The sequence below is a fragment of the Macaca nemestrina genome, chromosome 7, assembly GCF_043159975.1.
Source record: "Macaca nemestrina isolate mMacNem1 chromosome 7, mMacNem.hap1, whole genome shotgun sequence".
In the NCBI taxonomy this organism is placed as follows: Eukaryota; Metazoa; Chordata; class Mammalia; order Primates; family Cercopithecidae; genus Macaca; species Macaca nemestrina.
In genome coordinates, this window is record NC_092131.1 from 5,909,590 (window position 1) to 5,926,878 (window position 17,289).

General features: G+C 42.4%; 1 protein-coding gene across 14 annotated transcripts in view; it reads right to left on the reverse strand.

Moving 5' to 3' along the window:
- Positions 1-17,289, reverse strand: part of LOC105467393 (protein phosphatase 2 regulatory subunit B'gamma) — a 167,418-nt gene that overhangs the window by 88,996 nt on the left and 61,133 nt on the right. For 3 of the 14 annotated variants that reach the window (XM_071099579.1, XM_071099581.1, XM_071099578.1), the window contains exon 2: positions 6,576-6,679. The exons of 10 other annotated variants lie outside the window; for them this stretch is intronic. Coding sequence is in view for 1 of the 4 variants with exons in the window: in XM_071099576.1 (XP_070955677.1) it covers positions 14,706-14,727 (22 nt within the window). In the remaining 3 variants the exon portion in view is untranslated. Of the gene's footprint in view, positions 1-6,575; positions 6,680-14,705; positions 14,810-17,289 lie in introns of those variants that run through there. One more of the 14 variants, XM_071099576.1, reaches the window with a different exon arrangement.

The following is a 17,289-nucleotide window of genomic DNA, read 5'->3' on the forward strand; positions in this document are numbered from 1 at the left end:
TCCCAGAGTGCTGGGATTACAGGCATGAGCCACTGAGCCCAGCTAAAATAGTGAAGATTTATACAACCAAGAAGAAAGGACAATACAATCCTCAAGGGATAGGCTGTGTGCAAGGGGCTGCCTCCTTTTTCCCTGGGGCTCCTCCCTTCTGAGAAGACCATGTGCCTGGGAGGCACAGCGCTTTGCTTTTCACAGCCGCCTGGGGCAAGGGGGACAAGAGGTGAGTCCAGGGCCCTGAAGGTAAAGGAGGGGCTGGTAAGACCGCCTGCTCATTACAACATATAGAGAAATGTGCAGCAAATATGGCAAAATATTGACAAATGGGTGAAATTCGGATTAAATTCTTTGCATCATTCTTCCAACTTTTCCATGCTTTTGAAATCATTTCAAAAAGTTAACAAATATGCAAACAAACTACAAATCAGGAATGGAAAGTGAATTTTACCAAATGCCATCTTCAGATTCACGAGACGCTTGCATTTACCTTCCTTCGACGATTACTACTTCTTGCACGCTATGATTTCTCACCGTTTTCCACCCCACTGGCTCCAGGTCTACTTGTCTTTACTCTCCCCACTTCAGGGGCTATCTGTCCCCTTCCAAAACCTGCTCTTTGGTTTCATTCTCTCTTTTCCTTAGTTGAATCATTTCTGCTTTTGTCTTTAAAGAACACAGTAATTCTTCAACTTACTTTGGTTCTTTTCTACCTCTTTAGTGTTTAAATCATTTCTTTTCATTCTTATTTAATAACAATCTTTACACTCTGTAAGCCATTACCTTATCTCATTTTTTCATGCATTTGGAGGCAATGGTGGTTCTGCACATGAGAACACAGCCAAGTCCGACAGCCTGGCCTGAATCTCAGTCTCCCACTTATCAGCTGTCAATTCTGGGGCAAGTGACTGAGCCCACCCTTCCCATTCCCCCATCTGTGAAATGGGGATGAGGACAGCACCTTCTTCAAACAGGGACTGTGAGGACTGAGTGACATAATAAATGTACAATGCTTAGAACAGTGCTTTCAACGTATTTATTAGGATTATTAGCTCTTATTCATTTAACAAGATTTGTTGAGTCTACTCAGTGCTAGTGTTCTAGAGGTTGAAGATAAAGCTTCCACGAAGCCTACGGTCCTTGCCTCCGTGGACGTTTTGCCCAAGCGACGAAGCTCTTCTCGCCCCAAGGGACTCGCAGGGATGCCTGGTTTCTGCCTGTGTGTTTATTTCTATTTTTATTGCATTATAATGTGAGACTATGGTTTCTAATTATGTCAAATTTTTGGAAATCACATCTGTTTCCTCTGTAAACTATTATATATTAAGTTTAAAAACTTATACCATGAGCATTTGTTTTCTAGCCACCAAACCTGAACGTCTCTACTGGCTCACAGTAATAACAATTCATGTCTACTACACGACCTGTAAAGGGCCAAGAAGTCCAGGCGCGTCTCCCACCAGCACCGCACTCACCAATTTTGTCTTTAACTCCCTACACTTCTTGCTTTATATGTTTCAATGTTCAATCATTTAGGCCACACAAATTCATGGTAGTTATATCATCCTATGCACTGTAGGCTTCAGCATGATGAGTAACCCTGTTTCATTGATTATTGTTTTGTCTTCACAATTTAGCTTTGCCCGGCATTAATGTCATGACCCTTGCTTTTCTTCTGCATCTGCCCGACATATACCTTTACTCTCTATTTCTTTTTAATACTCTTTTATATATTATCTATCTCTTAGGATTTAAAGCCAAAGTTAGAAGATCCATGTTTGTTTCATTTGTTACTTAGAGTAACGCATATATAAAGGTAAATATAACTGAAATTATAGAAATCATCTTTTAAGCATTGCTAGCCTAGAAAAATGCATGCAACACCCCAGGCATTTAAAGTAGGGATATTATATTTAAAGAAATTTATTTTGTCTAAACAGTATTTTGAAAAAGAACTATCTGCAGATCCTGGCATGAGACGTGAGTTTCCAAAATAACAGAATGACTCATTTACAATACAAAACCAGTTACAACAGTGTGTGTGAGTCTAGTAGCTCTGATTTTAGGCTAAGGTTGGCAGGTCGGGAGTAGAGAGAGAAGGGCAAGGGAGAGAAGGCTGGCAGCTCCTTCCATGCCTTGGGGGCTGCTGGGGTCTCGCCTGAGCTTGGGTATGCTCTCCCTGCTGCTCCGCAGGTGGCCACAGTCGAAGGTCAGGGACTTCCAACCTTAGCTCAGCTGAAACCCTGCCCAGCTTTATAGCCTCAACTGCAAAAGACCTTTCAGCTGCTAGGAAATCTAACTTTCTTATTGTTCCTTGTGGATTGAAGAATTTCCTTAAGTAATTAAAAAAAATTAATTTCCTGTTGTATTTTATCTTACTAATGTTTCCTACTATTTTCACTTTTAATTCTTTTAAGGAATACTAATAGTTCATTATTATTGGGTATTCTCTACATGCTGGTAATATATTACCGTAACTTTTCTCAGTCCACTAATCCTAGTAAGAACACACAGAGGGGCTACCATCATCCCCATTAGACAGACAAGGACAGAGGTCTACCGAGAGGTTAGACCTTAGATGGGACAGTGCTGATGCCTGAGCCCAGGCAGGGCGGCTAGAGCACCTGGTGACCTGCATGGGCAAGAGGCACCCCATGAGGGGACACCTGTGCAGGCAGGGTGGTCCCACACATGCTACTGGTCACTTACGGGGAGAAGATGGTCTCATCATTCCTGGTCAAGATGAAGACTGTGTCTGTCCCGGGAGACCTCAGATGCCTTAACGAGAATATTACTTCTAAGACCTTTAAATTCCTCAATGTAAGCCCGTGAATTGAAATCAATGGTTCCTAATACAAATCTGACATGGGCCAGGTTTCCCACTAGCCGGTATTACAGATGAGAAGTGGGAAGGAGCCCTCTGAACAAACGTCTGGGACACCACCTTAACTGCAAATCTGACTTGATAACATGATCACCAACCAAATACCTAAATCATCAACGTTCCCCTCTACTGAGTTCTCCTGAGCACTCGCTGACTGTAAACTGCGTTCCCAGGTGGCAGTCACTGTGGAGTTCAGGCCACATCAGTTCCTGGGTGTGATTCACCTCCCAGCTCTGTGCCAACACCCTGCCCTGGGCTTCCCTTATCCCAGTTCATCCCGCTCCCCCAGCCGCAGGACAGCACCACATCTTTGCTTCCTTAGATGGCCCCAGCTGAGCAGCCCATGCTCCCACCACCGTGAGGAGCAGCCCAGTGTCAGCCTACCAGTTCTAGGGTTGCTGGGCAGTTGGCTGTGCTGGAATCAGAGACTCCCAGTCCCTAAAGACACAGGCTGCATTTTTTTTTCCTTACTGTGAATATGCTTTGAATACACTCCCAAAAAGTAAACAAAACAAAACAAAACAAAACACTTCTCCAAGCCCCTGGCAAGTAGGCGGAGCAAAGCAGGACTCTGGCCAGAGCTTCTCACCTTCCTCTGAGGCTCTGTAGCCACAGGCCCACCAGCGAGCTGGGTATCATCAAGTACCAAGTCAATCTCTGAGATTTGAGGACTTTTTCTCACAGCTTTTTGGCAAAGTCATCTTGGGAGAGGAAAGAGTAGTAGCAATTAGAGCTGATTTCTGATTTTCCCAGCATGTAATGAAGATCCCCTCCTCTCATCCCCATCCAGACTCCTGATAACCAAATTAATATCTTAATAAATTCTCAGTATGAGTATCTCCAAGCAACTTGACAGGCCTGGGGCTTTAAGCATGCATTCTATGATCTCATAATTTACAGAGATTTGGAGGCCGGGGCTGGCAATGAGCCAGTGAAATTTCACCCCCTAGACTGGGGTGTCTGGGAGGAGAATTTCTCCTTGAGCCATTTCTGCTGGAACAGCCTCCTGATTGCAAGAGGAAAATGCCTCCTCAGATTAACTTGCTGGTGGCCTTGTGAGATACCTCAGCAGCTGTACTGAGACGCCACATCAAGGGACCATCTTTAGTTCCATTTTTTTAGAAGACTTTTTGTTTGGCTTGAAGAGTGTCCCCCTGAAGCTGACCCTCAGTGCTGCTGTCACTGCTGCAGCCTCAGCACCTCAATGGCCTGTGTGTGCAGACAGGAGAACAGGACCAGGTCAAGGTCCCACCAGTTCTGCAGACAAGGGTCTGGAGTCCAAGTAACCACACAGCATGCCCCGCTCAAATTCTCAGGGTGACTCTTCACATGGGATATAATCTGTCCTGACTGGATCACGTTTGCCACCCAGAGGAAGAGACAAATGTTAAAATTTTGATTCAGGCTGGGTGTGGTGGCTGACACTTATAATCCCAGCACTTCGGGAGGCTGAGTCAGGTGGATCACTTGAGGTCAGGAGTTTTGAGACCAGCCTGACCAACATGGTGAAACCCTGTCTCTACAAAAATACAAAAGTTAGCTGAGCGTGGTGGCGGGTGCCTGTAATCCCAGCTACATGGGAGGCTGTGGCAGGAGAATCACTTGAATCTGGGAGGCGGAGGTTACAGTGAGCTGAGATCGCACTACATTCCAGCCTGGATGACAGAGTGAGACTCTGTCTCAAAAACAAAAAATGCCAAAAAAACCCCTTTGATTCAATAAAGCTGGGAAGTGAAAACCCCTAGTCATGTTAGGGAATTTCACATGGCCTGTTACCACAATGCCTTGAAAAAACAGTTTTGGAACAGTGAACTAACTCGGCAATTTATCTGGCTGGGGGTGGTGGAACTCAAGTTTAGGTCCATGTGCTCCCTCAAACTGTGTCCTCTCAAAATGGAACCCAACAAAATGCATCCTTTACAAAATCACAAGTGGGCATGTCTTTGGGGCCAGACAACAAGAGCAAAAAATGAAGGCAAAATTAAGAACAATGGTTCACCCAAGGTGGTGGTTTCTGAAGAATGATCAAACCATATAATTAAACCAATCATTTTAGGTAACTGTGTGATCCTCTACCAACTTCTGCCAAACTTGGAGAGTCTAGGAATCTTTGGCAACCCTATCTTCCTCAAACATCTGACCAATCAGAGCTGGCCAAGACATATCAGGCAAGACTCCTCATTACCAGAATGGTTGGGAAGCTCCACCTTGAATTAAAACCCTGACACTGGCCATGTGAACAGCAGCACTGGTGGCCTCTGGCCACGGCTGGCCAAGGGGCGGACCTAGGCGCCCATGTTTTTCCTGCACCACACTCCAGGGCGGCTTGGAGCAAGAGTAAACAACTTGATCAAGGACAATGTTTTGACCAAGTCAACGTTTTTCTCCTGAAAATTGAACCTACCAACGACTTTTCACTAGATGGAACATGGGAAGAATCAAGCAGCTCTAATCACTGCCAGGGTGGACATGACTGATTCCAGCACGTTTCAGATGCTGTGCCAAGTGTTCACACCCCAGCCTCCCTGACCATCCACAACTGTCCTGTGAGAGAGAAACTGTTATCACTCCCATTTTACAAATGAAGAACAGCTACTCAACAGTTCAATACTTGCTGGAGGTCCCACATTGCTACCTGTATTATGTCCCTGAGTAAAAGCAAAAGAGCATGCAGAGAAATTACACGGTAAAGTGTGGGGAAGAAGGGGCATGACACGCAGAGACTGGGAGTGGCGGGGTGGACGAGGACACAGAGGGGTCACTCATGCTGCTGGAGTCTGGACCCTTCTGGCTCCACAGTCCAGCTCTACCCTGCTTCTCTGTGTGGAGTCCCTCCATGACTGTGCCTTAAAAACACTTGTGTTCATCAAAGCAAGCCCAAGTGCGTCTCCACTGCTTGTAACCCAGGAAAGAGATGGGAAGGCGTCTTCAGAACAGACTCCTCAGGTGGTGCCCAGAGTCACCCACCCTGAGGTTTCTCGTACTTCAGTCCTACATGAACACCTTCAAGATCGTCACAAATCCGTGTACAGTCATGCTTTTATTTACTTGGTATTTTGCTTTAAATGGATACACTTTTTTACTAAGACCTGTCCTAAGCAACAGTAATTCAAGAAACCATGGATTTGATGTGCTAATTATACAGTTTCACATTCATCGATACATAATTATTAAAGTAAAATAATACTCAACTCTGAATCACTTAAAATAACTGCCATAAGTAGTGGTGTGCACTTGCTGCACTTGGAGGAATCCTGGGCTCTCCCACAGCATAAAGAAGATAACAAGAAATCCTCTATTTGGCCTAAGCTGTAGATTTCTATGTTGACTATTATTGCTCAACAAATCTCCAATGATTGCCTGAATGAGGAGCAAGAGAATCACTTTACCTCTGTTGTTCTGTTCTGCTCCTTTTCATTATGAGGACAGACAGACCACTTGCTCTCAGCCTTTGCTAATCCCCTGCTAGTCTTTTGTTCTATACATGCAATACTATTTAGAAGCCCAGGATTAGAATATTTCCATGGATCCAAGGCTATCCATGGGTTCTTTTAAGTTTTGCTTTCAAAGCTGTATCATAATATTGCTGCTTAAATAAGAATGTCTTTGGACAAGTTAAACTCAACTTTAAAGCCAATGTAAGTAACAGACCACAGCAGTCCATGTAGGGGATTGGTTCTAGGACCACCACGCTTACCCAAATCCACGCATATTCAAGTCCCACAGTCGGCCCGCAGAACCCGTGCGTATGAAAAGTTGGCCCTCTGTATACATAGGTCTCGAATCTTGTGCATTTGCAATCTGCATTTGGTTGAAAAAAACCCACATATAAGTGGACCTGTGCAGTTCAAACTTGTGATGTTCAGGGGTCAACTGTAATTCTTGTACTTATTTAAGGAATGTACTACGATAAGGAGTAGTACCTCATCTTACAACTAGACAGGATGATAAGCATCTTCCTTTATGCATCTGCAATGGTTTTAGTACCACTAACTGGAAGGAAGCTTAAAAAGATGCTATGCCCATTGGCCCATTAGTAGCATAAAAAAAATTTCTGAAACTGTTGAATAGCCCCATTCAAAAGTTGAACTGGTCCTCCTAACTGGCTTCTAGTTATTTTGTTTCCTTTAACACACTGTTGCACATATTTTAGTAGTTTAAGCCTTATCAAATTGTTTTCTGGATGTAGCCAAAAATAAACATAATGTCATACATAAATATAAGCATGTTTTATACATTAAGATATCTATGCCAACATATCACAGATAACATATTAAGAAGGCTCATATTTCATTTATGGTAAAACAAGCACAAATAAACAAACAGAAGTCAGCACACCTCTTTTCTCCCCAGGTGTGGAGTGAGGTGCCCTTCTGCTGGGCTCTGTTAATGTCCCCGCGTAGCTGCCAGCCCTGCACATGACACACGATGTTGTCATTTGCACATGGGTTGTTAGTCTACAATTTTCCACCAGCTATAACAGGATCAGACACAAAAGTGCTCGGAAGTGTTTGCTGAATGAAGAAACTTACAATAAAGCCCCAATACCTGCAAATGCTGCTGTGATGGTAATGTACTTATCACTCTAACTGAAGGCAATCTTTGCATCCTCTTGCCCCGTTAATGACACTTCCATTTTACTTTAAATTATACATATTTATGTTCTCTTAGACTGCAAGCTCCCTGAGGGCAGGCAGGTTCTATTGCTGCTTCTCTGTATTCCTTGCTGGATGAAACTGAATTTTTTTTTTTTTTTTGAGACAGAGTCTCACTCTGTCCCCCAGGCTGGAGTGCAGTGGCGCGATCTCTGCTCACTGCAAACTCCGCCGCCTCCTGGGTTCATGCCATTCTCCTGCCTCAGTCTCCCCAGAAGCTGGGACTACAGGCGCCCACCACCACGCCTGGCTAATTTTTTTGTATTTTTAGTAGAGACAGGGTTTCACTGTGTTAGCCAGGATGCTCTCGATCTCCTGACCTCATGATCTGCCCGCCTCGGCCTCCCAAAGTGCTGGGATTACAGGCATGAGCCACCGCGCCCGGCCGAAACTGAATTTTCAATTTACATCTTTAAACCCCAGTATCTTATATTTGACCCAACTTAACAGAAGCTGCAGGTTTCTTTTAATAGAATGACATGTTTATATTAATTATAACTAAGTACCACTGCTAGAATGGTACTTAAAATGGTCCAGATACACTTCAGGATGAGTGTTTAGAGCAGAGACAGAAGCCTGCCTCAGGATTCATTCAGGTGCAGGCTGGGGACCTGTTGTCCAAAGCATATCCAATCCGGGGCCCCACCTCGGGTGGATTTTCTGTTGCTCTGATTTATGCTGACTTGGGCCAACACTTGGCTGTCGTCAGCCTCAAAGCAGGACTGAATTGGGTCACAACTACCAAGGGTACAATGTAGCATTTGTTTGCAATTCTGAATGGATCATCCTTTGTTAATGTAAGTGAAACCCTGTGTCTTGTCTGGAGACAGCAGTGTAGAGTTCCCAAGTTCTACTTGTGATAACTACAAGTTTCACTGAAATAAAACTTTATATGGGCTGTAAAATATGAGTTGGTAACAGGAACCCGAATTAATGAACTTGGAAACTCTCATTCTCCTATGGATTAGAACATATTTAAGTCTTGAAAAATGAATGGGAGAATGATTTGGCATTTTTAGGAATTATTTAGATCTACTTTGAATATAGATGCTTTTCTTTACAAAATGGTATTGTACACACTCTGAGGGTTCAGAAAATACCATTCACATCCTAATCTCGTTTCTGGCTCTTACCAGGAAAGAAAGCTAAGCAATAACTTGGGTCACAGAGGACCAAATAGAAACAAGTTTTGAAAAAATTTTTTTTTTTTTTTTTTTTTTGCCGCTATGGACACTAAAACCAGTGTTCGGTCCCTATGAGTAACATTTCAATACTGCAAAAAAGAAAAATACGACAGTAATAGAACAACCAAACTGAGACTAAGCAGCACCTTTGAAGACACTCAATTTGAAGGCACTGCGTAAGGATGACCTGTGGGCAGGAAGGCCACCATGTGGAGCTGGATGTCTGATGAGGGGCATCTCGCGTTGCCTGCTCCCGCTGTGATCAGGGTCCGTGCATGGAAAACTGTCTAAACATTGACCAAACACACACACACACACACACACACAGAGGCAAGGTTAAGAGGAAAAATCGTCTTCCTCAAAAAAATATCCAGCCTTATGGAATATTGTAAGAGGTCTTCATGCTCAGTTAAAATTAAGCACAATCAGTATTTTAACTGAAATTAAGGCAACAAGCTCAATTACTTCAGGAAACTAAGAAATCTGTGTTCAGGCTGCCCAGAACCCCAAGTCCAGGTGGGGCCCCTGGCCCGGCACTTCCCTGATGTAGGTTCCTTCTGCTTGGCCTTCTTGCCTGGTAAGAGCTATAAACGAAATCAGGAAATGAATGGTAGCTGGAGATTGAAGAAGGAAGCAGGAGAGGGAGAGAAAAGAGTTAAAAAGATGTTGTACTAAACTTAAAAATAACACACGGTTGCTTTTTATTTTCTCTTCCTTTCCTTTCTCTTTCTTGGAGGAATGGAGAAGGGGAAGGCAAGTCTCATGCTCCTATTTCAAGGTTAGAACCCCACAGAGAGAACCCCACTGACTAACTTCAGCCTGTGTTGATCGGAGTTCCACTAAATACCAGGAACACATCGACCAGACTCAGCAATAAAAGAAACACAATTCAGATTTATCCTGAAGATATTTTCACAACTTCAACTTTCCAGTGTGAAAGGCTGAAAAACATAGCTTCTGAGGTAAGATAAAGAGTATCTTTTGAGGCCACAGTGGCTCGCGCCTGTACTCCCAGCACTTTGAGAAGCTGAGGCAGGTGGATCACTTGAGGCCAGAATTCGAGAACAGCCTGGCTAGCATAGTGAAACCCCATCTCTACTACAAATACAAAAAATTAGCCAGGTGTGGTGGCGTACGCCTGTAGTCTCAGCTGCTTGGGAGGCTGAGGCAAGAGAATCGCGTGAACCCAGGATGTGGAGGTTGCAGTGAGCCGAGATCGTGTCACTGCACTTCAGCCTGGGAGGCAGAGTGAGCCACTGTCTAAAAAAACAAAAAAAAAGAATATCTGTGAATTTCATTGAAGTGTTAAATCTTTCTGCTTGTCCCAAAGCAGAAAGTTTATTTACCTAATCAGCTTCTAATGATCATACTTAGAAACATAAATTAATAATAGGTATGTTCTTTGTGTATATGTATTTGTGTGTGTGTACAAGCATACAGAGTATCCTTGCCTTGATGTATATCCTCTGAATACAACACTCACCCTACACCTTCCAGTCTTCTTATATATCATTAATCCACTGAATAAAATGGGCTTTTCAAGAAAATTGAAAATTTACATAACATATAATGAACCATTTCAAGTACACTTCAGGGGCATTTAGTGCATTTACAATGTTGTGCGATCAGCCCTCTGTCGAGTTTCAAAACTTTTTCACGATCCCAGAAGAACTCCCCGTCCCTGTAGGTAATTACTCCCCCTTCCTCCCTCTCCACAGCCCCTGGCAACCTCTGATCTGCTTTCTGTTTCTATGGATTTGCCCATTCTGGACATTTCGTGTGAAAAGAATAAAAAAATGGGCTTTTAGGTTACACAAATCATTTGAAATATGATGTGGTTACTACAAATGTAAATGAGGTACAAATCTGGGATTTGCGGTCTAAAGTGAAATTCTAGAGTTAGAATTTCACAGACGGGGAACATTTCATAAAGAATCCTGAGGACTGATGCTGGGTTGTCATCCTAACCACAAATAAGATCCGTTAAAAAAAAAAATCCTACAGAAAAGACATTTTAATACTGAAAAAGACAGTATCTCACTTCCAAGGTTATGGGGAACAAGAAGACAATTTCGGAATAAAAGATAGTCCTGTACATTGAATAAATTTAGCTTAATGGAAAACTCACACGACATCACCCTTATTTTTGCCTTTGACAGGTAAGTCCTGTCACAGAGCACCACAGGTGTCTGGGGTGCCCTCCTCAGCGCACCTGAGCCTACACTTATGGCCGAGAACTGATTTCCCAAAACAAGGTAATTTAGGAAAATAATGGATTTAATCCTGCAAGAGTTCAATCTTTTTGATGGCCAAAACTGACAAGATCCAACTCTGTTTTAAGAATCAGCAGAAAAAGATAGTGGCTTTGAGAGAGAAAGCAACAGCTGTGAGTCAGGTGAGGCCATCTTGCCCAGTGCAGATGGCAGCAGATCAGTGTCGTCTCTGCCCTTTAGTTCGGCTCTGCTAGCTATGGTCTGGAGAGGTCAGAAGGCAGACAGTCAAGGAAAGAACTTTTATAAATCCAAGAACTCCAGCAGGCAGGTTTCTCCCTAACTTGGCCTTTTATGCTGAGGTATGCATTCCGGAGGATGCATAAAGCCACAGGATAAACTCAATATACATCCTAGAATATCAGTTTTCCATGCAGTTGAAAAATGTTAAATAAGGCTGGGTGTGGTGGCTTAAGCTGTAATCCCAGCACTTTGGGAGGTCAAGGCGGGCAGGTTACTTCAGGTCAGGAGTTGGAGACCAGCCTGGCCAACATGGCAGAACCCTGTGTCTACTAAAAACACAAAAATTAGCAGGGTGTGGTGGCACACACCTGTAATCCTAAATACTAGGGAGGGTGAGACACAAGAATCGCTTGAACCCAGGAGGCAGAGGCTGCAGTGAGACGAGATCACTCCACTGCACTCCAGCCTGGGTGACAGAGCAAGACTCCCTCTCAAACAAACAAACAAAAAAACAAAAAGAAAAAAAAAAAGTTAAACATTTTTACACCTAACTATAATAATCATGAAACGGAATACTAAATTCAAATAGCTTTTTACAATAAAACCAGGGATTTCAGAAACTTAAACATTTTAGGGGTTCCTCATGGACCATTTCAGATTAAGTGCCCAGATGGCCCACGGGTTCTCTACTCACAGTCAGAGCAGCTACTGGGCAGATTCCAGGGAGCACTGTCCTAATCTGATTCTAACCCAGGAAAGGCTACAGAATTAAGAGAAAGAGACAAGGAACATTGCTAAGCTGATCCTAAAATTCATATGGAAATGCACATATGGTTACACCACTGAGTAAAATGGACCCAATATACCAAAAGGGACCCAAAATACCAAAACAATTTTGAAAAAAAGAACAAAGTTGGAGAGTTCACACTTCCTGATTTTAAACCTTACAACAGAGCTATAGTAATCAAGACAGTGTGGTACAGACATAAGGACAGACATACAGACCAATGGAATAGAGAATCCAGAAATAAACCCTATTTATGGTCCACTGATTTTCAACAAGTATGCCAAACCCATTCAATAGGGGAAATAATAGTTTTTTCAACAAACGGTGCTGGGAAAACTGGATATTCACATGCAAATAAATGAAGTTGGACCCTTACCTCACACCCTATATAAAGACTAACATGAAATGGAACAAAGACCAAAATGTAAGAGAGCTAATATTAAAAAACTCTTAGAAGAATGTATAAGAGTAAATCTGGATTCAACAATGGTTTCATAGCTATGACACTGTAAGCATAGGAGACAGAAGACAAACCAAGATAAACTGGTCTTCCTCTAAATTAAAAACGTGTGCTGCAAATGATACCACCAAGACAGTGAAAAAGACAACCCACAGTATGAGAAAAATATCTGCAAAACATATATATGATAAAGACTTGGTTCTTGGAGTAAAGACTTTGCTGTGATAGCCGTGATAGCCACCTCTGACCACGCCCTCTGGGCCACCTCTCACTGATCCTTGGTCAGTTCCCTCTTCATTCTTCATGCTTGTCACTTATTGTTCCCCCTCAATTCTCTAGAAGCCTCCTCCCTTGGAACACCAGAAAAACCAAAGCCATGAGGTCCTATCTTCCCCAACTTCCTTCTTAAGTTTCTTAAGTTTCCCTTCCCGCCCCAGAAGTTTCTGATAATCCCCTCTACCAAAGATGACACTGAACATTTTGGTTTTTCAGCAGATCTGGTTTTGACAGCTTTGCCGTTCACCTACAAAAACTGAACAGGTCTGACCACACAGTGAGAATATCTGAAATACAACAAAACTGGTTCATTCAACTAAATGAAATGCCAACGTGAAAGTTCAGTACAATCCAAATGATGGACTCGGAGTGAGGCCCTGGCTAGGAGGTGGATGGACTCGGAGTGAGGCCCTGGCTGGGAGGTGGAGTGGTGACTGACCTGCACAGTTCCACCTGCATGCTGTGTTCTGTTGCCCTCACTGATGAGTGTGTGCACCCCAAACAGGGTGGGCAAAAGCTGGGAGTGTGCACTCTATGATAAGGACTAGGAAAGTTACCTCTTGGTCAAGTCTCTAATCTTAAACCCATGATCTTGGCCTTTCAAAACTGTTCTAGCCAGTTAAGTGGCTAAAATCATAGTAGTAACTTCTAAGACACAGAAAGATAGTAATGCCCGGATTCTATGATCAGTATATGTCTCCCACTTTTAATGCTATGACTTCTTTATATTTTTTAAATAAGTAAAACATTCATCAAGACACACACACACACACGGTGAAAACCCTCTTATCCTATTTCTCTGCCAAAAGTATCACTTTCAGTTTCTTCTGTATCTCTTGAGTTTCATCCTGGAACCAAAACAAATTTATTCTTAGCCCAACTTCCCCTTGTGTAGTGACGAAGATGGTGGCACGAGACACCGCTGCTGTGTCCTGCCTTCCACTTAACTGCTCTCTGCTGCTCTCATCAGTCATAAACGGATGCTACTTATTTGATACACACCCTTTTCCAGGATTTCTCTCACCACAGTGCGACACCCACCCCCAACACATACCCCAGCAGGCTACATCATCCCATCTTCCCAACTGCATCCTAGAACCACCAATTAGTAACTTCAGCTAATGCATTGCTTCTCCTGGGAGGCCTTGCTGGGCCCCACAGGGCCTGCTCTCTCCTGAAGCCAGCGCAGACACGCACCCACAGCACCTATAACATGACCAGTTCTTAGCACTAAGCACAGTTGATTTCTACATATTAGTGAGTGAATGAAATACAGCTTTAGGTGGACACAGGGCAGAAAGTCAAAACTAAATTTTGTTCTCTTCTGTGTTAGGTATCATGTTGTCCTTCCACTTGAAATGAACTCAGAAATTTTTTTAGTCTTAATTTGAACCTTGTTTGGCACAACAAAGGACATAGGGTCACCACCAACACTTAAATTAGCAACAGGACATACGCAGAGTCAAAAGCAAAGAATGAGGAAGGAAATCTCTGCAGAGCTTTATTAAAATCAGGAACATGCATGCGGAGGTTTTCTTTCACTACAATGTAAACAACACCTCAATTGTATACATCGAGAAGTATTTCTTGATGCTTTCCCACTGTTTCCCCGTAGACAAATGTTTACACTAAAACACAGCCAGTTTTCGGACGAATGCCTCTCTCCCCCACCCTGCAAGAACTCCACGCTCTATCATGACCAATAAAAAGGATATATCTAATTTTGTACTGAATCCTAAGAATTACTCATTAAGAATCTTTACCAATAGTAAGTTTATGTTTAGCACGAAAATACCCTTGTCAGCTAGGTCTAAAATGCAGCTTGAACATGAATCTCTTGGGATGTGCGAGCTCCTAAAATCAAGTGGAAAGTCAGTCCTGGAGTCTGTTTCTTCAACAGGAATTCTGGGGCTGTGCCACGGAACAGGTGGGCACTGTGCCTAGTGAGACAATGTAAGGCTCAGATAAGTTAATTTCGCCCATAACCACAAACCCTCAAAGTACAGTCTTACCTTCATGACCCAGAATCTGCATCTCTTGTTTTTCTAGATGACACCGTAAGATCAACTAACCTGGTTTCAGCTGCACTGCACTCTACACCACTGCAAAAAGCTGAGAGCAGAGAGTACCGTGTAGATAGATCCCTGTGATAAAGAAACCTGCAAGAGCAGGCTCAGTGCATGCTCCGAGAGGGGTGAGCCCAGAACCATGAGTCAGAAAACCCAAGCGCTGGTTCGGTATCTGGTCTCTGTCACCAGCTCCTTCTCGGACCTCAGGCAAGTTGGAGAACCTCTCTGCTTTGGTTTCCACCACTGTCAAAGTAGGACTAATCAAACATGTTTACTATCTCCTAGGAAAGAGGGCGACGGCTAATGAACCCTTTTGCAAGGAGCTTTGAAGATGAAAAAGGTTCCAGGGTGCTAATGACAAACAATAACAGCCTCTCTATTCTCATTTGGGTATCTATCATGCTGTGGGGGAGGGGGTACCGAATTACTCCAAGTAAACTGGTCCTCTAGGATTATTTTTATTTTTCTTTTTTTTTGTGTGTGATCGGTAACAGTTTTTTTTTCTTTTATTTATTTATTATTATTATTATACTTTAAGTTCTAGGGTACATGTGCATAATGTGCAGGTTTGTTACATATGTATACTTGTGCCATGTTGGTGTGCTGCACCCATCAACTCGTCAGCAGGATTATTTTTCTTATGGCTAAACTATTTTGAAAAACCCTAGAAGAGATGAATGATGCTGTCATGCTTGGAATACCGGATAATACAAAAGGAATCAAACATTGGTGGCTGATGCTTTAATTTCACTGGCCTGAACTGCTTTGCCTGGGTTCTGCAGCACTGCTCGCTGGCATAAATCTTGACAACAAATATTTACATCGGCAGCATGTGTTAGTTACTATGGATGCCATAGCTAAGGCTATTAGCTTGGCTGATAAGTCCCCATTTCCTGCCAAAGAACTCTTTACCAAATATGCTTCTTAAACTTTGCTTTTTTTAAAAAAAAACATTTAAATGTGAAGTAGTTCAAAATTATTTTAGGGGTTCCAAGTTTAGTTTACATTTTACTTAAGGGCTCTCCTCCTTTTTACAAATAAAGGGTGAAAAGGCTCAAATAAGCAAATGTCTCCGCCCGTATGTTACACTAAACAAGACTGTAAGACTGAACTGGTTTTTGTAAGTTGGTATTTGGTTTTACATAAACACGTGTGCATATACACAGCCCACCAAAAGATATTTTTCCAATCTATGTAGGCAGTATAATTTATGTTCATTTAATTGGACAATGCCAACTCACACAAAAATGTGACAATTCAAGATTAATATTTTGAAAGTTAACATTTAAATGATGCATAAGATTTAAAAGTAAAAACATGCAGAGTTCATATCCACTGATATTAGACTATTTGAATGAGAAAAGTCAGTCCCCAAAAAGTTTACATGTCTTCAAAAGGTCGGTTTCAATACCTGACAGCCTCATCTGGGATATAAATGAGAAAATAAGAATGGGGTTCTTAAGGGAAGGAAGTAGGGAAGAGAGGAAGGATAAGTAAAAAATTTCCCAAAATCACAACTTTAACATTGGCTTAAATTTAAATGTTGTTTAAGATAAGTCATAAAAACACTTATCAACATAACGTCATTTGTGACTTTGTGTAAAAAGAAAAAGTATCTGAATTTATTAGATTCTTTAAAACACCCTACCCATTGGATAGTCATTTAAGGTTTCTCCCGGCAGAGCATTTCTCTTAACTAAGAATAATATAAAAGGAGAAATATGTTCATTTTCATTCGTGTTTTCATCTTCGGGGGATTAGATCGGAAAACCAATCACAGTCCCTTTCTTCCAATTCCCTTGAAAATAAGTAATTTAATCAAATGCATTTTTAATGTAACTTATTTGGAGATTCAGGAAAGTATGGTGACTTAATCAAGAACCTCAGTAACTAGTGACACTATTAGGCCTTAACCCTGGCTCTGATAGCGCCAGATTCCTTTATGATTTGATGTAATAATTCAGGAAAGGATGTGGGGAGGGGTCGGGGGGGGCTGGGGGTGGTGGTGGTGGGGTCATTAAATTAATAAGACCTCAATGTTTTCAACATCTAATAAAATACTTTTAAAAGCATCAATGATGTTCTCTAAAGGGAAACATCTCCTCAGGACCAGGTCCAAGAATTGAGAAACAAAATTCCACATTTCCAGCAGCTTGGTGAAGCATAACTGACCTCTGTTCTAAAATCAGACAACATGGTTTCACTCTGGCCTGGTCATTACATCTGTAAAATTAGCCTAGAGCACCCATGCACAGGCTGTGGAGGCTGAGTGTCTGTGACAGCTCCACGTTCCACTTGCCGCCGCCTCCTAGACGCCTTGCTAGTCTGAAAGTTTAAGCCAAATTCACAGAAAAACATGCGAGACCACATTAAGCATTTATGCAATGTATGTATACACAGTATAATACAGGATATATGACGTAACACCAGGTCAGAGCATTAAGAACCGAGAGGGCTAACAAGATACTAAGAACGTATAAAAGGTTTTTGTTACTAAAACTGCTCTCATGTCAATTTTTTAAAGAGA